This window comes from Tachypleus tridentatus, chromosome 3 (genome assembly GCF_004210375.1).
Source record: "Tachypleus tridentatus isolate NWPU-2018 chromosome 3, ASM421037v1, whole genome shotgun sequence".
In the NCBI taxonomy this organism is placed as follows: Eukaryota; Metazoa; Arthropoda; class Merostomata; order Xiphosura; family Limulidae; genus Tachypleus; species Tachypleus tridentatus.
The window spans coordinates 64,681,455-64,703,927 of NC_134827.1; the positions used below are offsets into that span (position 1 = coordinate 64,681,455).

The 22,473-nt window shown below is 32.0% G+C and overlaps 2 protein-coding genes and 1 long non-coding RNA gene across 3 annotated transcripts in view; 2 read left to right on the top strand and 1 right to left on the bottom strand.

Annotated features, from left to right (window-relative positions):
• The window catches only part of LOC143247000 (uncharacterized), a 256,411-nt gene that overhangs the window by 212,039 nt on the left and 21,899 nt on the right, over positions 1 to 22,473 (bottom strand). The gene's annotated exons all lie outside the window — the stretch shown is intronic.
• On the top strand, positions 1,911 to 13,974 carry LOC143246999 (uncharacterized). Its single transcript, XM_076494297.1, has 4 exons — positions 1,911 to 2,037; positions 7,370 to 7,905; positions 11,400 to 11,585; positions 13,361 to 13,974. Exons 2-4 carry the CDS (start codon positions 7,386 to 7,388, stop codon positions 13,591 to 13,593), a joined length of 939 nt encoding a protein of 312 aa, XP_076350412.1. The 5' UTR covers positions 1,911 to 2,037; positions 7,370 to 7,385; the 3' UTR covers positions 13,594 to 13,974.
• On the top strand, positions 21,424 to 22,417 carry LOC143247885 (uncharacterized; the record flags this gene model as incomplete). Its single annotated transcript, XM_076496441.1, has 2 exons — positions 21,424 to 21,483; positions 22,325 to 22,417. Coding segments are annotated over 2 exons (153 nt in total), but the record flags the coding sequence as incomplete, so codon positions are not given.

Consider the following 22,473-nt stretch of genomic DNA (forward strand, 5'->3'; position numbering starts at 1 on the left):
TACCTTCACTACAAGTTTAAAATTAAATACTTTATATTAAGGATATTTCAAACAATTTGTTCGTTTAAGCGCAAATATGAACAGTGGGCTATCTGCACTATGCCCACTGCACGGATCGAACCCGAAATTTAACGTTACGCTTATGCGAATGGACGTTTTATAACAAAAATTCATTTTTGATTACAGCTAAGCATTCAAGTGGACAGGTTTTGCTTAGAGCAAAGAGATGCATGATAGGCCATCTGCGTTTTGTTCACCGTGGGGAATCGAATCTCGGACTTTAGCGATGTGAATCCGTAAATCTACCACAGAGTTAACGGGAGACTTGAGTGGAATGGCGAATACGATTAAGTGTGATCTTTATTAAACTATTTGGATAAATTCCATGACGATGCTTTGTATTTGTTTGTTTGTAGTTAAGCTTAAAGCTACACAATGGACTATCTGTGCTCTGTTCACCAAGGATATCGAAATCCAGTTTCTCGCGTTGGTAGTCCGCAGACATACCACTGTGCCACTGGGGAGCAATGTTTTATAAAAACCAAAAATGAATCAAATGTTTTTTATTTTAACTTTGGTTGTGCAGATACAAAATAAAAAATACAGAATAAATAACAACCAAACTACAATAAATTTAAAAGTGTTAATTTTTATAATAAACATACTAAATTGTATGCATAGGCCATTAGAGAAATTCATCGTATCACTATAGAAAAACTTTGTTAAATATATTCAAGAAAAATGATTGGTCTTAAATAAAAGGTGCGAGACAGTTTCAAATAAAAAACATTAAATCTTTTAATTAAAAAAAAACACGGGACAATAGAAGCAGTAAGTGCATGACTAAATATTGAGATCCAGATCTGGACTTGATTTCGAGACTTTTGCAAAATGGGAGAGTTACATTGAAGTTGTAAATTTTATGAAATTGTAGAGTTGTAAACTGCGTACTTAACTTCAATTTGAGACAGTTGGACATTTTCGACTACATTACGACATAAATATGTTTTTATATCCACGTGTTTCGACTTGCGTAATAAAAGTAAATAATGTTTGTTTTGGTTTCAAAATATTTACATTCTTTGTCACGGCAAGTTTCAAATAATCATAATGATGTCTCTAGATTTACCTATTCAGCGAAATTTTTGTTGTTGTTGAAGATCAGTTCTACTATTTCATAAAAAGAAAGGTTACCTTTAATTAATCATGGTACCAGTGCATTAGATCCTCGTATGACGTATTCATGACGCTATATCTGCACCCTGAGAATGGAGAAAAATAAAGTTATCCGTGAGGGAAAACGAAGGCGAAACGGGAAAGTGGTGACCCAAGTTACAAATCTACATGCACAGAGGATAAATTTTCGCGAAGTGGGAGTTGCACATCGCGTAATAAAATCTTTTTTCCAGTATCATATAAGCAAGAGTTCCATTATAGTATGAGAGTAAGATATGACTGTGTTTGTATGGTAAAAGCCGATTTAAGGTAAATCTTTAACCAAGTGGTTTCTATGTTTGTTGAAGATGTGGAAAGAAACGGAACGAATATAGATTAATATTTAAACTATTTTAAACACAACGGTGTTTGTTGAGTTTTATTAAAAACGGAACTGTGATGATGTTTCTCAAGTGTTAACAAACACATTAATATAAAGATTTTAATCAAGTGTTACTTTGCACATGACGATACTTCCTCAAAGTAATGCTACATGCAATTTTAACAACATATAGTATTAATATGTAAGTACTAATAACAGTTATAATAGATAAGACATGTTTACACCTATATGGTCAAAATTACAATAGTATATTGTATGATGTCGTTTCGCTTCTTTGCGAACACAGATTTTACAGCAAAAAGTATCACTTCACACCGCCACCATCTGAATTTCCTCTCACACAGATGGTTGGAATTGGAAAAGGTGGTTCTGAATGTATATATAGAAATCGACCACACAAACACATCTGCCATTTCATAAAATGTAGTCATACAGAGAAATACAGTGAAGTCGTACAATACCCAGTTTCCAGTGAAAAGGTAGGGCATACTTATTTGTACTTTACAAACAGCTCCATTTGTCTGTTCGTCCGTCCATCCAACTCAAAAATTGAGTGTAATTAAAACAAAAAGCGTTTCTGTGCAATATGTAATAATTTATAAATAAATATACGTTTACGTGACGTTATGGTACGAGACGTCACCAAAGAGTGTCTCAAATCTGTAACAAAGTGCCAGCTTCTTTACCTGCGTGTTTCTCACGTGATAGGTGCACTGAGAGGATACACAGTGACTGACGAAAAAAATCTGCTTATTTTTTTGTTTTGTTTTTTATTGAGTTTCTCTTCGCAACTCGTGCAGTAGTTATCACTACACAACAAAGTTTTAGTTTCTTGAACACTGTTGGGTGTTCCTTATAAATTTTTTGGTTGCTGATCACGAAAATCACATCCAAATTTGCCCATCACGTACCGTTTCATAGAAATCTTCAGTTTCACCAGGACATTGCTACAATGGAAAAACGATACCAGGGCAACTGGAATCCGTCAATGCTTGCTGACTACTGTTGGACACTGCAACGTGATGCACCGGACATTGAATACAAACGAAAATCAGGAGCAAATCATTTTAAATTATGTTAAACTTAATAGCGTATTAGAAACATAGACGCAATTAAATACGTTATTGCCGGTATACTGTTAACTGTCTATTTCTCAGAGTTCCTACATGATGAAGCAAAACCAAAACTATATTTGTGCATACCCACCAGGTACCTGTCACAATCAGCAAAAACTTTTCAGGAAGCAAAACTTTGCAAAAAAAATTGTTTACTTATTGTTTACTATGGTTTACTTATTTATAAGTCGAAAACGGAAGTTAATTCCATTATAAAAATTATATATCAATTTTAACACTCTCTGGTAACGAAATATTACACTCCAGAGGGTGAACGTTTCGAATCTGAGACATCAATGACTGACGCGGTCCTGAAAGAGACACGTTCTTTTTCCCAATGTAAAATATATATACGTCACCATCAATCATTGTCAGTATTACTTTTAGTTTGCTTTATAAAAATGTGATTCTTAAACTGCTTTATTTTGACCTAATTAGTTGCTCTTTAAAAAAGTGATTAAATTTTTAATTTGTGTTTGTGTATCGATGTGAGATTGGTGTAGTGTATACCTCAATTTTTAAACATTATATACTTAGGGGTTTTCCCCCTCTTGTTAAAGTACCTAAAATCCGAGCACTAAAGTATGGGAAGGAGATAAAGCTAATTTTTCATGTTTTTCTTTTCCAATGAACTTGCAACAACAGAAGAAACAAACTAGGCCTAGCAATGCCTGGTGGAAATGGTGTTCGAGTCCCGTCACTGGACATGCTCTCATTCCAGCTGTGGGAGCATTAAATTGTTACAGATAGTCCCACTATTCATTGGTTAAGAGTAGTCCTAGAGTTGGCGGCGGGTGTTATTAACTTGCTGCCTTCAATTTGGTCTTTCATTTTAAAACTGGAGATAACTGTTCAGTGAAATTCAATAGACAAACAAACGAACTTAATTCAAATTAACATTCCGTTATTATTATTTTAAAATGAAGGGAAACCTACGTTTAAAACTCTCAACTTTTACTCGCTGACTAATTTCACTGATTATGAGCAACAATTTGAATATTTTAATAAATTAATTATTTCGGAACTTCACTCAATGTGATTTTAAACACCAGAAACGAATAAACGCATTCCTGAACACTGAATGTGATATTTTGTTTATTAATAACATGTATAAACGATATTACTACAAATAATAGGACGACACATACTTGGTTCAAAATAGACTAGAACCTAACGAATCAGATAAGATTATAAGGTTTCGGAAACGAATGGGTATTTGAAGTAATATAAAGCACGAATATAAGGCACACCTAACCATGCTCAAACCCATTGTACACGGTGGCCCGTAAGTCTCTACCTATTCATATATCTCATGTGTCCAGTGTATCTGTGCTGTCCCTCATTTTCGCTGCATAATATTATGCGACGCCATGTTACAATACGCTCTTCAAGTGTAAATGGGCTTACATTGGCCATATTTCTCTAAAAAAAAACAAATTTATAATACATGCGTAATTGAATATAACATAACAACATATGGATGGGTGCGAACTTACGGGCCACCCTGTAGCTAGTTCGCAAAATAAATTCACGAATACTGGAAATAGCTCAGCAAGATATATTTCGAAGTAAACTACTATGGTTGAAAACCTTCAGCTAAGTTAATTTCTAAACAAACTATGCCGACTTAGAATCGACTAAGCCTATTTTTAAACAACATATGACAGTGTATAACCCTCAACAAAGCCTATTTCTAAATAAACTAGGGCAGCGAAAAACCTTCAGCTACTTCTGTTTCTAACTACGCAGTATTACAACTGCACGCTGTCCACTACAAGGAATCGAACCCTCAATTTTAGTAATGCAAAAGTAAAAATGCACTATGGTTGAATTATTTAAAAATAAACCGTAATGTAAGTTTAATTATTAAATTAATCACCTAGCTCAACATGTTCCGCCTTACTTAATACAATATAATAAAAAAAACAAACCTGTTCATATCCTAAAGACGGTTGGTATGGGTATTAAAACTTTAAATAAAGTGTGTGTCGTTTCTGTGTGTGTGAAATTCCAACAAATATGCTACTTATTGGTGACAGAATGTGAATTCACTATTATATGCTACAATATAAATAAAAAATCGACAATACTGGTCGTTATAAAAGAATCTGATAGGATGCCAGTGTTAACTTAGGCATTATAATAATGCTATTTCTTCAAATTCTCGACGTTTGATTTGTGTTAACCTGGCTTCGTAAGTTATTTTTTCAAATTCTCAACGTTTCGCCCTGGCATGGCCTGTTGGTCAGTGCGGTCGACTCGAAATCTGAGAGTCATAGATTCGAATCCCCCTCACCGAACAGATCACCCTTTCAGTCGTCAGGTGTTATAATTTAGTAGTCAATCCCACTATTCGTTGGTAAAAGACTAGCCTAAAATTTGACTTTGGGTGGTGTTGACTAGCTGGTTTTGTCTCTAGTCTATAATTTCTAATTAAGGACGCGACAGCTAGTGCAGACAGCTTTTGTGTAGCTCTGCACGAAATTCAAAACACATCAAACCTTGACATTTCGTCAGTGTTAATCTGGTATTATTTCTTCAAGTCATTTCTTCTATTGTCGCCTCATAACACCATATTAACATCAGCGAAACGTTGCATGTCACACCACCTTTACTGACACTACCTGATAACGATAATTTTCCATTTCCAAACACAAAAGCTCACAATTTCGTTTCTAACGGGTTCGTATCCCGGTCGCACCAAACATGCTCGCTCTTTCAGCCGTGGAGGCGTTATAATGTGCCCGTCAATCCCATTATTCGTTGGCAAAAGAGTAACCCAGGAGTTGAGAGTGGGTTTTGATGACTAGCTGCCTTCCCTTTGGTCTTACCTTGCTAAATTAGGGAAAGATAGCCCTCGTGTAGCTTTGCGCGAAATTCATAAAACCAAACCGTTTCTAATACTGTAAAAGGAGTGGGATTTTATAAAGAGAAGAGAAACAGTTTCAATTGTATGTGAAATTAGAAAAAAAAAACTAACTAAATAATAGAATCACTTACATTAACATAGTTTTATTACAGAAACGTGTATTTTATTCTGGAAAATATTGACTATCCAAAAACTCATAAATTTCCGTTATGTTCGAATTAAAATGAAGTATAGCTTCAGTGTTGGTATTTCCCAGGTGTTTAGACACGATAAAAGGGTAAAATAATATTCATTGTTTTACCGAAGTATCCATTTTGCACACACACACACACACATGTACAAGTGCAAAGGTCTCTCGGCCCGGCATGACTAAGCGTGTTAACACTCCTACGAAAAGTGGGGCCTAATAGGCCCCAGAGCAACTTGAAAGGTTATTAATATTAGGCTAATAATTTTGTATTTAAATGAAATTGCCATTTCATTTATTTCATTAAAATAATGAAATATTTTTTTATTTATCACCACCCACCGCCAACTCTTGGGCTACTCTTTTACCAACGAATAGTGGGATTGACCATCACATTATAACGCACCCACGGCTGAAAGGGCAAGCATGTTTGGTGCGACAGGGATGCGATTACGAGGCGCACGCCTTAACACTCCTACGAAAAGTGGGGCCTAATAAGCCCCAGAGCAACTTGAAAGGTTATTAATATTAGGCTAATAATTTTGTATTTAAATGAAATTGCCATTTCATTTATTTCATTAAAATAATGAAATATTTTTTTATTTATTTCATTAAACATGCTTGCCCTTTCAGCCGTGGGTGCGTTATAATGTGATGGTCAATCCCACTATTCGTTGGTAAAAGAGTAGCCCAAGAGTTGGCGGTGGGTGGTGATGACTAGCTGCCTTCCCTCTAGTCTTACACTAGTAAATTAGGGACGGCTAGCACACATAGCCCTCGAATAGCTTTGTGCGAAATTCAAAAACAAACAGCTAAGGTCTCCACCTGTAAGGCTTAACGTTATACCACGATTTCGATAATGTATCTCAATGAAACACTCAGTTATGGAATCATATTTAAAAATAACCATGAAGTTCATCCTATCACTCAGTTCATTAGTTGTTAGCGAGTATAACCGATATCGAGATACTGCATCCTTCACCACACATTGACATGGTTACTTGAGGGAACAAAGACTTGGTTTCGTATAGCGGTGTACTCAACTAAGCTACGAGTGAAAAGCAGAATAACGTGCTAAGCTGTAAGTTTATTCTCAGTGCTATAAAGCAACTTATCTTATGATTATTCAAAACAATTAGTAGCATCGATAATAGGTAAGAGTTTGTTCGTTTGTTTTTTAATTTTCGCACAAAGCTACCCGACGGCTATCTATGCTAGCCGTCCCTAATTTAGCAGTGCAAGACAAGAGGGAAGGCAGTTAGTCATCACCACCCACCGCCAACTCTTGGGCTACTCTTTTACCAACGAATAGGTGGATTGACCATAACATTATAACGCCCCCACGGCTGAATGGGCGAGCATGTTTGGTGTGTCGGGGATGCGAACCCGCAACCCTCAGATTACGAGTCGCACGCCTTAACACACTTGGCCATGCCGGGCCAGGTAAGATAAAAATTATATATAAATATGGGTTCACTGTGGCCAGAACAAGTCGACCAGAAGCACGAGACACAATTATCAAATTTAGTTTAGATGTCAACTCGGAGAAGGACCTAATGTTATGTTTTAATTTTGTACAATAATTTCACGTATTAGAAATATAAAAACTGTTCAAAAATATATCCATATCTCACATTTAGATATTTAAAAGAAACAATGTATTTGAATCTGAGAGGGCTTCCAAGGCCTGTGCCCCCATCCATGTTCCTGGCGTTCTTTCTGGGATTTTCATCATGTCTTCTGCTTCAATGGATATTAGAAGGAAATCGCCAAGAATTCGTGGAAAAATCTGTGATAATTCCAACGAATGGCGTCTCCAGGGGTTACGTATTACCCACAGATCACTCCAGGTATCGTCTTCGCGCGCTTATTGAAGAAATGTCGTGTCGTGCCTTCGGTATTGGAGCCAGAGGAGGATTTTGTCTCACACCAGCGGAGCCCATGGTTGGATACAATTACGTATGGTGCCCTGCCATATCAAATATCCTAGATGACCTTTTCGAGGGTCAAACCGTTGGGGATTTTGGATGTGGATTAGGACAGTACGGCCGGTTTTTTCTCAGGAGAGGAGATCGCCTTATGCCCCATAGCCCGGCATCTGAAGAAACGATATTTTTAAACAACTCCGAAGTTCAAGCCGCCTTGAGGAAACCACAAAAAGTCTTAAGTTGGACTGGTAAGAATACGAAGGAACTATTAACGCAATTATTCGATTTAGTTTTAAACTTCTTGCGTTTATAAGTTATTAGTTTATTAATGGACATAACCGTGCTTGATGTTACTGATGTAAAATAAAAAGAAATTCGGTTGTAAAAGTACTGACTTTTTTAGGTTTAAAATAACAATTGCCTCAAAAATGAAGTGTTTAAGAAATATCCAAGCCATATATGTACAATTAAGATATATATAAAAACATGCAAAGATGTGTTTATTAATCAAGTGTACCAATCTAACTTCTTCCAGTTTTTCTGTAACCTTTAGTAAACTGTACTGAAAAGACAACTAGACAGAGGGGTAGTTTTGGATATTATGTTCAATAAATATTATTTATAAATATAATTTAATGAAATAATACCTAAGTTAGAGTTCTAAATATGTAATATTTAAACATCAAATTAAAAACAAATCCTAATAAAACTGAATATGCAGTTTTAGAACACCAGATGGGGCTTGTGTCCTTTGATGTTCGACCCAATCAGTTATATTAAAAAAATGAATAATGTAGTTTATCAAGTTGTCAACAGACTTTATGTAAAGTTTTAATTACGAATAAAAGTGAAAAACAACAATTCTTTGATTAAAAAGTGAAATGAAAAAGTCAACATTCTATGATTTCCCTGGGCATAGAAAAACAAACCTTTAATTCTGCATTTACCAAGAGGAACACAACTTATATACGTATATACAAGCGTTGGGTTTTGGTGCAGCAAATCTTGCTGGCAACATAAAACTTTTTCTCAGAAACAGGATTTTGAAACACTCGCCTTCTACACAACTGTGTGTATTTATGTGAATCTACAGGTTTAGTTTTATTTATTTATTAAGACGATTCAGAGTAATTTACTGACTATAGCAATACAGATCTTTCAAAATTTGGTATTCACTTTTCGGATTAAAGAAAGGCACTTGAACTGGTTTCTTGCTTGAAAAATACTAAAGAGAATTCTGAAGCCTTTATCGACTTGCGCTATCTACTACCCCCACACTGCTTAACGCTCCCATGGTAACACGTGACGTCACTATACTCTACGATTACAAGATCTTTTGAGACACGAGTGAGTTTAAACTGTTCAAAACAATCGCATTAACTTCTTATTCTAGTATTGATAATAAAAACGAACTGAATAAAAATAAACAAGGTTAGCTTACACAATTACACTGATTTACAAATAATTCATTTGTGCGCAGTCAACTTCACGCTACATAAGACACGATCCATTTCACTTTTAATACTTTCACGAGTATATCTAATAAATATTTACACGTGTTGCGTTTGATTCTAATTCCTGGTTCAACCACCTACACTTTATCACTGCTATTGTTCTTTTCTGATCTGTGAATATACCGTCGACTACAATTTAAAAAAAAAAAGACACATTTAGACATTTTCTGAAAACAACTTGATGTTTAAATTCATCTCAGAGAAGATTTATTTCATGTTTAGAGATCGTATTGGCCAAGAAAGATGAGAGACGCAGATGTCATGCTCTCTGGATGATGTACAGATAATAAGGATGCCAATGATATTTCATTACGATCGTGAGAATGTCCTTTAACAGAAAAGTCCAGATACACTTAGAAGAGAACACTGTTGGCTCTTCTGTAACCATTACAAATAAAGTCTACCACGAGAACATTTTCCAAACTACTTTCATCAATTTGAAAAGCCAAGGAACTGTATGGGATTATTTCTATATTATTCCTATATCATCAACACAGAGTAAAATGAAATACCAATCGACTTACTACATTACACATTTCTGGTCATGCACTTTCCAAATGTTTGTAGCACAACAGAAGTAGAGTTTCCTTGTTCGAATCTGAGATAAGCAGTTTTTAAGATAGGCCAATGGTAGCCACATGACAATTTCTATAACTACCTTTACATGGTTGAAGGTGGTTAAGGGCAGAACTCTTTTGAAGAAATACATCAATACGGTACAATATGACCTCTGTTGTACTTTAGAGATGTGTCCATTCCTATCACTACTGGTTTGGACCCATGGGAACGAGAAACCATATCTTTCCTAAGTGACAAATCCACCCTCTATCGATTGTCACTGTTTATAGACTTCAGTGACAATCGTACAGGAGGAACCGCTTAGAGAAAACATATTTGATAACGCTGCTCGTGCTATGTTTAGACTACTGTTTTTCATTTATCATTTTACACCAGTGGTTCCCAACCAGGGGTGCTCGCACCCCTTGGCGGTGCAAGATAGCGTTCCAGGGGGGTGCGAGATAACATTTGTTTTGGCCACCTTCACCTTTATTCTTAAATAAATAATTACTGTGAGGGGTGCGAGAACATATTAAATATTTTTAGGAGTGCTGGGCATAAAAAATGTTGGAAACCACTGTTTTACACGATTAATTTATTTTTCAAATACTTAGAATTTTCTATAAATAAGTGTGAAGACGCAATGACAAGTGCCACTAGATGCAGATGCACGCAAAAAAAACAAAACATAGTTAATACAAGCACTTCTGTAATTGTAACTTTCAAACACTGCCATGAAAACAAAACGTTTGTTTATGTCGAAAATCTGAGTACAGTGGTAAAAATCAACATCGATTGTTTAGAGAAAACTAATACACTAATATTAAACTGTCCTCCTTTAAAAAAAATAATACGTTTGGCGCTAATACGTTAACCTTTCTTTCATCATTTAATGAGTTTTCACAAAATTCGAAACAGGTTCTGGATACAGGTGGCACCAGGAGGTCCAAATAGAGAGATTACGAATATATTTGATGAATTCCTATTCAGAAAAAACAAACAAACAAAACAGTCAATATCCACTTTATTTCGATGACGTTATTCGTACATAGGCACCCACTATCATATTTGTTCTCGACTCGAAGAAATTCTAGCCCAAACGTTGTCCTAAGCATGTTCAATAGCATCGCGTCTCGAAACTTCGACCACTTGATTTTAGGTTCGACACACTACTTTTTGAGCTTAAAAAGCACTTTAAACCTACAGTATCAAGAGTAATGGTTTATGATGCTAATTACTATTACACCAATCAGCAACGCCAGGAAACTTTCGTGTTCTGCAAGGGCAAACCTCACGCCCAAGCCCTTCCAGATGCCTTAGAAGTTTTAAATACAAATACAACGTACAGAGTACAACAGTCAATGAAAATAATTTCTCTTATATAAGATTTTATTACGTAACAAACCGTGAATTATTTTACGATTATTAGAGCTAAAGTTCCTCTGGTAAGACCAACTTTTGGGAACCGCGAGATGTTTTGATGGACGCCTCCCTTTCATAAATCCCAACCAAACCCTTTATTTAGTGTTAAGTTAGTAAAATTGGCAGTATATCTTCATGAGTTGTGAAGTCTTAAAGTGTAATAAATTACTAAGAGACTAAAATTAAACATGTAACTGTTTACAAAACATCTGTTCCTTAATGGATTAAGATGTATACATTTTGTGCAGGTTTCGATGGTGCAGGAAACATTGAAGCAGTGATTAAAGACAGATTTATCAAGTTTCTTGATCTATCCGAAGAACAACATCTTCCTGAGAAGTACCACTGGGTGATAAGTTTAGAGGTCGGAGAGCATATCCCCGCTGTATTCGAGGATACGTTTTTAGACAATGTTGTCCGCCATGCTTGTACCGGTAAGCCTTTCAGTTAGGATCTCTCTTTTTCTTTTTTGCTTGTTTTGTTTAATTTCTAGTGAAGACTCTCGAGGGCTATTAGTTACACTATTGAATATCTGTGGTCTGTTCACCACAAGGAATCGAACCACGGATTTTAGCGTTGTAAATTGAAGACTTTGCGTGACTGTTATGAATTTGTTTTTGAATTTCGCGCAAAGCTATTCGAGGGCTATCTGCGCTAGCCATCCCTAATTTAGCAGTGTAAGTCTAGAGGGAAGGCAGCTAGTCATCACCACCCACCGCCAACGTTTGGGCTACTCTTTTACCAACGAATAGTGGGATTGATCGTAACATTATAACGCCCCCACAGCTGAAAGGGCGATCATATTTGGTGTGACAGGGTTTCGAACCCGCGACCCTCAGATTACGAGTCGAACGCCTCACCACCTGATTATGCCGGGGGGATGAGGGGGAGTCAAGAGAAAGGAAAATTACATCTTAGATTTACGTGCAAATATTTACCTTGTCTACACGTTAGTTATATTAATATATATATATACACAAAGACCATAAGTATATTTATTTTAGTCTAACTTACGAAGTTGAAGATGAAGTTTCTGTGGAATCGACTAAAACAGTTCCTAACACTTTTGTACACTCTGATCAGAAATTTGTGATGTGGGAGCGGTTATTACTATTTTGTTAAAATATGTTACAAAGCAAATTCTATCGTAACTACTAATAAAACACGTTAAAGACAAGTAAATCACTTCTGAGTTCCTGATGCAATTCCTTTGGGTTTTTAGACTGACGACATCCAAACCTGGTTTGCTTGTTGTAAACATTCGCTGAAAGCTACACGTCGACTTTTTAAGCATGGCTGTCCTTAATTTGGAACTCGCAGGCTAGAACGAAGGCGGTCTGTTCAACAGCACCCATCGACAATGCTTTGGCTACTCTTGTCTGATCGAATAGTGGTATTTAACCGTCTCGCTTCTACGAGCAAGGGGTCGCGAACCATAAATCACGTTATACATCCATTCTGATTGCAGTCAATAAAAAGGTGCACATGCGAAGCACATTCAACGTTTATATAGATTGCAATAGCTATGAATACATAAAATTCAATCGAAAAGCTGATGCTGTGACCATGTAACCGAGAAACACACAGAGGAAGGTAAATATATTTCGAACTATATTCTTAAGAGCGCAATTAAAATTGTTTCTAACAAAATATATTCTCAAGAAAATAAAACTTTAACAAATATTTTTCTACCACATGTCACACAATAAATTGCTTTTTATTTATTTAGTCTTTGACCATGAACTTCCAGATTCTATAACAGCTTATCAGGTATCAAACGAGGCTTAGACTCCTTCCGGTAGATGATCTCTGAAAGAGATTGAAACTCTGGCCTGAAGATGATCTCTGAAGGAGATTAAAAGTTTGGTATGATGGCGATCTCTGAAGGAGATTGAAAGTCTGGTATGATGATGGTCTCAGAAACATAATGAAAACCTGGCCTAATGATAATCTCTGAGAGATATTGAAAGTTTGCCCTGATGATGATTTCTGATAGATATTGAAAGTCTGGTCTGATGATGGTCTCCGAAGGAGACTGAAAGCTTGGCCTGACGAAAACTGTAAAAACTCGTGCCATTTATTTGAAAATGCTCACGTACAATTATAATATCGAAGGAATGTAACCTTAACTGGGAAACACATAAAGACAGATTGTGAAAAAATTCCTAAAACGCTGTCTTTAACGTGTCGTATTCTTGTATTTTTACAGGTGTGATAATATCGTGGGCGATACCGGGACAAGAAGGCCATTACCACGTCAACTGCCGATGCAATAATTATATCAAAGCTAAAATGGCCAAACGAGGTTTCACCAACGACCTGGCGATGGAGACCTGGATTCGACGAGCAACAAAGTTTCCGCACTTTAAAAACACTCTGATGGTTTTTAACAGAGCTGTACCATTAGATGATGAGAGTTGTGTTAAGAGAATTGACATTTAAGATCTAAGAAGTTGTTTGGTCTCTTTAGTGAGTAAGAAAGTAGGCGTGTTCTCAGAAAAGTAAATAATTATCATTCTCAAACAAGACTGCATTATTCGCGAATCGATTTTCGTGGCTTCATACACATGCACTTCACCGTTTACTTTACGGTTTCACGTAACTGAAACTTTCGTGATAATTATTTTGTGCTTTGGCAATTTTGTAGAATATCCGTTCTAACACACAACATTTGGTTTAGTAATAAGTGTTTATGACGTCGAAAACACCACTTGCGTTTGTTCTTGAACCTTTTAGCTTTGACCGTTTCATGTACCTCACTATGAATATTTTTTTAAAAATCAAGATCTAATCCTTCTAGATGAAATAAAAATACATTACAGATGTTTCGTTGGTTATTTTAAAGTAACACCACATTGGGCTATCTGCTGTGACCTCCGTGGAGATGGCTATCTGCTGTGTCCACTGTGGAGAATGTTATTCTGGACTGTAGCGTTGTAGCTCCGTAAACATATCGGGAGACATCCATTACAATATAATATTTATTCTCAAGTTAAATACTGTAATTCAGTCGCCTGATTTTTTTTAAAACGTTTAGTCATTAAATACGACTATTTCAACAGCTGAGGAACTTCGGCTGTAATCCCAATAATGCCTCACATGAATTCGGCTGCTCGAAAAGACTTAGCCTAAGTCTAAATCCATATACAAAGAAACGTATTCATGTGAATCGTCCTTAAAGATGTTCCTATGTTAGAATACTCTCCAAGAAGTTTGAATGATGTTTTTAGCATTTATATAATATTGTTTAATGAAATTAACCTAGAAGAATAATATTGAAAAGTGCCTTTAATTATTGACCTGCAATCCCTGACCTCAGATCGGAAAAATTCTGTCAGCTGTTGAGTCATTCTCATCTTTGCATTGGACCCAGCAAATGATCAAAAATATTTATTTCAACCGAACAAAAAGTACTACAAGTATAACACAGATTTAACATGTATCAACCTTTAAACTTCATAATTTCAAAGAAGTATCTAATTTTGCTTAAATAGACACTTTTCTAGTTTTCAAGTTAAATAATACATATATATATATATATTCTAATAAACACAAAGAAGCCCAAACAAAAATAAAATCAAAGGCACTGTACAAATTAAGAGTCCCTATAGTTATAGTGTGGGAAATAAAATGTACTCTAGGTTGTGGAGGCAGCTAGGGAAGTAGGACCCACAATGTGGTGGGAATACACGATCTATCAATCTTAACCTTCATTCGTCAGTGTCACATGAAAAAAAAATCACAACCACAAATAGTAAAATAATTAAAAGAAATAGAAATTAGGAGAGCGAGATGTGGGTGCTCAAGAACACAATGTTCCACATCTGCATTACCCTTCATTGCCTTCAGACAGTTGTGGGAATGTGACTTCTCTGCAAAGTAAAGAAAAAATGAGAAATAAAAAATACAATATCAAATAAGGTATTACCACTAGGGGTAGGGAAGATAAACTAACTTCAGTTAGCATTCCAGTTCTCATTATAATACTAAAGCACCAATTAGCAGCACAGCAGGCAAATGATACCAGTATAGAAAAACCCAACCAGCTATCTAAACTTAGTATAACTCCAAGCCACCACCTATCACATCCACTGAAACTACGAACTATCAGATTCCACACAAGTCTTCACATGTGATGTGTTCATCCGCACAAAAGTAGTACCTAGTTGTTTAATAACTAAAAATACACAAAACCGTCCTTAATTTTTACTTCTTTATATTTATTTAATAGATTCTCATATTTACGATCCATTATTTTAATAGTTTGTTTTGAAGTTTGCTAACTTCAGTTAGCATTCCAGTTCTCATTATAATACTAAAGCACCAATTAGCAGCACAGCAGACAAATGATACCAGTATAGAAAAACCCAACCAGCTATCTAAACTTAGTATAACTCCAAGCCACCACCTATCACATCCACTGAAACTACGAACTATCAGATTCCACACAAGTCTTTACATGTGATGTGTTCATCCGCACAAAAGTAGTACCTAGTTGTTTAATAACTAAAAATACACAAAACCGTCCTTAATTTTTACTTCTTTATATTTATTTAATAGATTCTCATATTTACGATCGATTATTTTAATAGTTTGTTTTGATGTGTATTTTTTTAAATCCATTAATGTTCGTATCAATGTTTCAACATTAAAAATAAAATATTCCAATTTACCACCAAATAATTTTGAACTTATAATGCTTACAACATAAAATTATGGTACATTACTACTAACAGAGGAAGAATAAACACAAATAAGAAAATACTTTCCTTTATCAAAAACATTTAGATTGATATATTATCAATTATTTTAATTTCTAAGTCTAAATAACGTGCCTTTAAATTATAAATTGAAGAATTTCAAATATCCAATTTACGTGTATTGACTGCAAATTTCATACCACAATAAAATTTCAAAACCTTATTTTGTTCGATTGATAAAATTGAGTGAAACATAATTATATTTGTGTAAATTCAACGTTTGATCGGTGTCATTGATTAATCTGGTTTTACTTCGCAAGGCATAACCCATTTCTTCTACAAGATAAATCTAACGAAATGAAATCTTAAATCATCGCGATGGCTTTGAGAAAGCGCGTTTAATGGCGTTCTCTGAATTTGTTTTACTTTAATGGATTTTTCTGGTACGTAAGAAGAAAACATTCGAACCCTTAACTTGAATAACACGCATGCTGTCAGTGCATATTTGTACACCGTAGAGTGACTTGGTGAGAAAGGGACAAGTTATATTTATATTTTTTTATAATATTTTGATATGCCGCTTAAATGATAATACAGAAGTGATAAAAACAAATACCAATAAAAGATCTCAGCATAGCCTCCAATATAAGACCATACGCTACAGGGTGGCCCGTAAGTCCCAACCCATCCACATGTTATTATGTTATATTCAATTACGCATGTATTATAAATTTGTTTCTTTCTTTCAGAGACATGTGGTCAATGTAAGCCCGTTAACACTTGAAGAGCGTATTGTGCATAATATTATGAAGCGAGAATGAGGGACAGCACACAGATACACTGGATACATAAGATATAAGGATGGGTAGAGATTTACGGGCCACCCTGTACATAAAACATTATTTTTTTCACAAATAATTCAAAGTCATTTTACTAATACACATTAGGCCTAATGATTGTATTTAATTTCTCAATTGTTATTTGGTATGAAGTACACAGCTCTGTCAATAATAACATTTAAAGAACCATCATTTCCTGGTTTTTATTTAACATTCGACATGGCACAGTGAGCACTTTGGTGACTTTTAGTGTGATCGTGGCCCAAAGGTTAGCGATGGGTCGCTGTTCACATGATAACTTCCCTTCACTCTACCAGTTCAAATTAAGAACTACTTAGTGCTCTGTGTAACTTCAAACAGTCAAATAAATTAGTCTATGAAAACATTACCTTCCCTCTGATCTCAGACTAACATACTCAGAACTGGAAAATCTGGAACAAGTACCTCAGAGTCGAATGAAGAATATATGAAGATAAAAGTGTTTTTAGAAATGGTATCATTTTCATTCTCATTGGTTTACAAGGTTTGATTTTACAACGAATTCTAGGTTTTCACTAGTAGCTTAAGAGACCTGTTCTTACAAGTAGGAGCTTAACAAACAAGTGCTTCGTCATTACACTTTACTTTCCTTCGTTACAACTCACTCATCTTCTTCACTACGCTTTACTTTCCTACCTTACAACTCACTCATCTTCTTCACTACACTTTACTTTCCTTCGTTACAACTCACTCATCTTCTTCTTCATTACACTTTACTTTCCTTCGTTACAACTCACTCATCTTCTTCATTACACTTTACTTTCCTACTTTACAACTCACTTTATCTTTCGTTACTACACTTTATTTCTTTTTCTACTTTTATAACTTATTCATCTTTCGTTACTACATCTTTATTTTCCTACTTTATAACTCACTTATCTTCGTCACTTACATATTTATTTCTTTCCTCATTTTTTATAACTTCACTTATCTTTTGTCACTACATCTTTATTTCTTTTACTTTATAACTTACTTTTTTCTTTTTCACTACATCTTTATTTTTTTCTCTACTTTATAACTTCACTCTATCTTTCTTTATTATTATATCTTTACTTTTCCATTACTTTATAACTTCACTTCATATCTTTCGTTACTACATCTTTATTTTTTCCTATTTTATAACTTATTCATCTTTTGTTACTACATCTTTATTTTTTCTATTTTATAACTTATTCTATCTCTTGTTACTACACTTCATTTTTTCCTTTTTTATAACACATCTTATCTTTTTCTATTATATTCTTTATTTTCCTATTTTATAACTTATTGATCTTCGTTACTACATCTTTATTTTTTCTTACTTTATAACTTATTCATCTTTTGTTACTATATCTTTACTTTTCCTATTTTTATAACTTACTTATCTTTTTATTATATCTTTATTTTCTTTCCTTTACTTTTATAACTTCACTTCATTCTTTTGTTACTATACACTTTATTTTCTCTTACTTTATAACTTTATTTTATCTTTTGTTACTATACTTTATTTATTTTCTCATTATTTTATAACCTATTCATCTTTCGTTACTACACTTTTTTTTCCTATTTTATAACTTCACTATTCTTATCGTTACTATATCTTTATTTTTTTTCTCATTTTATAATCTTTATTTATCTTTCTTTAACTTACTTTACACTTTTACTTTTCTCCTTTTTTAACTTCTATTTTATAATTTCTTTCTTATTATGACTTTATTTTTCTCTTTTTATAATCACTTCATCTTTGTTACTATACTTCTACTTCTTTCTCATTTTATAACTTCATCTTATCTTTTATTATATCTTTATTTTCCTTTTTATTTTTATAACTTCACTTATCTTCGTTACATTACTATATTTCTTTTCCTACTTTTATAACTTATTCATCTTTCGTTACTATGACTTCTTTTTCTCTTTATTTTATAACTTCATATCATCTTTCTATTATATCTTTATTTTTCCTACTTTTATAACTTCATCTTATCTTCTATTATACTTTTTTTTTCCTATTTTATAACTTACTATCTTCGTTACTATATCTTTATTTCTTCCTATTTTATAACTCTTATCTTATCTTTTCTTCACTATATCTTCTATTTTCTTCTCTTTACTTTATAACTCTTTACTTTATCTTTCGTTACTTATTATCTTTATTTTCCTTATTTTATAACTTCCACTTTATCTTTGTTACTATATCTTTATTTTTCTCCATTTTATAACTTCTACTTTATCTTTCTACTTATATCTTTATTTTTTTTACTTTTATAACTTATACTTACTTCTTTCTTACTATATCTTTATTTCTTTTCTTCCTTATAACTTACCTTTCTACTTTCTTTCTTATACTTTATATTTTTCTTTCTTTATAACTTCTATTTATCTTTTCTATTTTCTTTATTATTTCTTTAATTTTATAACTTAACTTATCTATTTCTTTCACTATATCTTTACTTTTTCTATCTTATAACTTTACTTATTTTATTATATCTTTTATTTTCTTTAATTTTATAACTTACTCTATCTTTCTTTCTATTATATCTTTATTTTCTCTCTACCTTTATAACTTCCTTATCTTTTTTCTTTCTACTTATACTTTATTTTCCTATTTTATAACTTATTCATTCTTTTGTTACTTATATCTTTCATTTCTTACTTTTATAACTTATCTCATCTTTGTCACTATTACTTTACTCTTATTTCTTACTTTCACTTCTTTATTTTCTTTGTTATATATCTTTATTTTCTTTATTTCTTTACTTTTTACCTTATACTCTATCTTTTGTTACTTACACTTTATTTCTTCTAATTTTATATTATAACTTTACTTATCTTTTTTTACTTATATCTTTATTTTCTTTCCTTTTATAACTTTATCTACTTTACTTTCTTACTTCATCTTTATTTTCTTATATTATAATCTTTACTTTTATCTTCTTTCTATTATACTTTTACTTCACTTTATAACTCTTTCTTTATCTTACACTTTATTTCTTTATCTCTTCTCTTCTTATAACTTCACTTTATCTTTCTATTATATCTTTATTTCTTTTTCTTGTTATAACTTCACTTTATCTTCTTCTATTATGCATTATTTTCCAACCTTTATAACTTCACTCTATCTTTCTTTCTATTATTTTATTACTTTTCCTTTTTTATAACTCACTTTCTTCTTCTTTCATTGTGTATTATTTTCCTACTTTATAACTTCATTTATCTTTATTATATCTTTATTTCTCCTTCTGTTATAACTTCACTTTATCTTTCATTATATTTTTACTTTCTCCTCTTTTATAACTTCACTTTATCTTTCTATTATATCTTTATTTTTCTTTAACTTTTATAAGTCACACTTATCTTTCTTTCTATTATTTCTTTCTTCTACCTTATAATCCTTATATCTTCATTATATTCTTTACTTTTCTTTCTTGTTATAACTTTACTTTATCTTTCTTATTACATGATTATTTTCTCTAATTTTATAACTTCACTTTATCTTTATTATATATTATTCTTTCCTTCTATTTTATAACTTACTTCATCTTTCTATTATTACTATTTTTTCTATTTTATAATCTTCACTCTATCTTTATTCTTATTATTTACATTTATTTCCTACTTTTATAACTTCACTTATATCTTTCTATTATATCTTTATTTTCCTTCTTGTTATAACTTCACTTCATCTTTCTTTCTTATTATGATTTTATTTCTTCTTCTTGTTATAACTTATCACTCTTTCTTTCTTATTATACTTTTATTTTCTCTACTTTATAATACTTCATCTATCTTTTCTATTATATCTTTATTTTTCCTACCTATAAACTTTATCTTTTCTTCTATTATGTATTATTTTCCTAATTTATAACTTCACTTTATCTTTATTATATCTTTATTTTCTTTGTTATAACTTCACTTATCTTTTATTATATCTTTATTTCTTTCTTCTTGTTATAACTTCTCTCATCTATCTTTCTATTATATTTTACTTTTCTTTGTTATAACTTCATTTATCTTTCTTATTATACTTTATTTTCTTCCTTACTTTATAACTTTACTTATCTTTATTATTATATTATTTTTCCTATTTTATAACTTCAACTTTATCTTTCTTATTACTATTATTTCTTTTTTTACTTTATAACTTCACTCTATCTTTCTATTATGTATTTATTTTTTCTTACTACCTTATAACTTCACTCTTATCTTTCTTATTATATTTTATTTCTTTTCTTGTTATAACTTCACTTATCTTTCTATTATATTCTTTTACTTTTCTTGTTATAACTTCACTTATCTTTCTATTATACTTTATTTTCTCTTTCTGTTATATAACTTCACTTTCTTCTTTTATTATATCTTTATTTTCTTCTTTTTTGTTATAACTTCATTTATCTTTCTTTATTATATCTTTATTTTCTTCTCTTTTTATAACTTCACTTATATCTATTTTCTTTCTTTATAATTATACTTTACTTTTCTTATTTTATAACTTTCTTACTTATCTTCTTTCTTATCATTTCTATTATTATTTTCTTCTCTTATAACTTCACTTTATCTTTCTATTACATGACATTTTCCTACTTTTATAACTTCACTTTATCTTTTTTCTATATTACTTTTCTTTTCTTGTTATAACTTCACTTATCTTTTCTATTATATCTTTATTTTTCTTTCTTGTTATAACTTCACTTATCTTTTATTATATCTTTATTTTCTTTTTTGTTATAACTTCACTTTATCTTTCTATTATATCTTTTATTTTCTTTTTTTATAACTTCACTTCATTATTTTCTATTTACACTTTTTCTTTTCCTACTCTTATAACTTCACTTATCTTCTATTATTATCTTTTTTTCCTTCTTGTTATAACTTCACTCATCTTTCATTACATCTTTACTTTTTCTCTACTACTTATAACCTCACTTATCTTTCTTTCTATTACACTTTATTTTCCTACCTTATAAGTCACTTATCTTTTCTATTATATTTTACTTTTCCTAATTTTATAACTTCCACTTTATCTTTCATTATATCTTTATTTTTCTTTCTTGTTATAACTTCACTTTATCTTCTATTACATTTTACTTTTCCTACTCTTATAACTTCACTCTATCTTTCATTATATCTATTATTTTCCTATTCTTATAACCTTCACTTATCTTCTTCTATTACATTTATTATTTTTTCACTCTTATAACTTCACTCTTCTTCTATCTTCTATTATATTCATTATTTTCCTATTTTATAACTTTACTTATCTTTCTTCTTATTATATCTTTATTTCTTCTTTGTTATAACTTCACTTTATATCTTTCTATTATATCTTTATTTTTCTTCTTGTTATAACTTCACTTTATCTTTCTATTATATCTTTACTTTCTACTTTTATAACTTTACTCTATCTTTCTTATTATATTCTTTATTTTTCTACTTTATAACTTCACTTATCTTTCTATTATGCATTACTTTTCCTACCTTATAACTTCATCTTTATCTTTATTATTATTTTTTTTCTTCTGTTATAACTTCACTCATCTTTCATTATATCTTTATTTCTTTCTTCTGTTATAACTTCACTTCATCTTTCTTTATTATATCTTTATTTCTTTTCTTGTTATAACTTCACTTCATCTTCTTTCATTATATTTTTTTTTCTCTAATTTTATAACTTCACTTTATCTTTCATTAGATATTTTCCTACTCTTATAACTTTACTTCATCTTTTTATTATATTTATTTTCCTCTATCTTATAACTCACTTTATC

Coding starts and splice junctions, on each gene's coding strand:
- LOC143246999 (XM_076494297.1), top strand. CDS start 7,386: ATGTATTTGAATCTGAGAGGGCTTCCAAGGCCTGTGCCCCCATCCATG. Junction 7,906..11,399: donor AAAAGTCTTAAGTTGGACTG/GTAAGAATACGA, acceptor CATTTTGTGCAG/GTTTCGATGGTGCAGGAAAC. Junction 11,586..13,360: donor TGTCCGCCATGCTTGTACCG/GTAAGCCTTTCA, acceptor GTATTTTTACAG/GTGTGATAATATCGTGGGCG.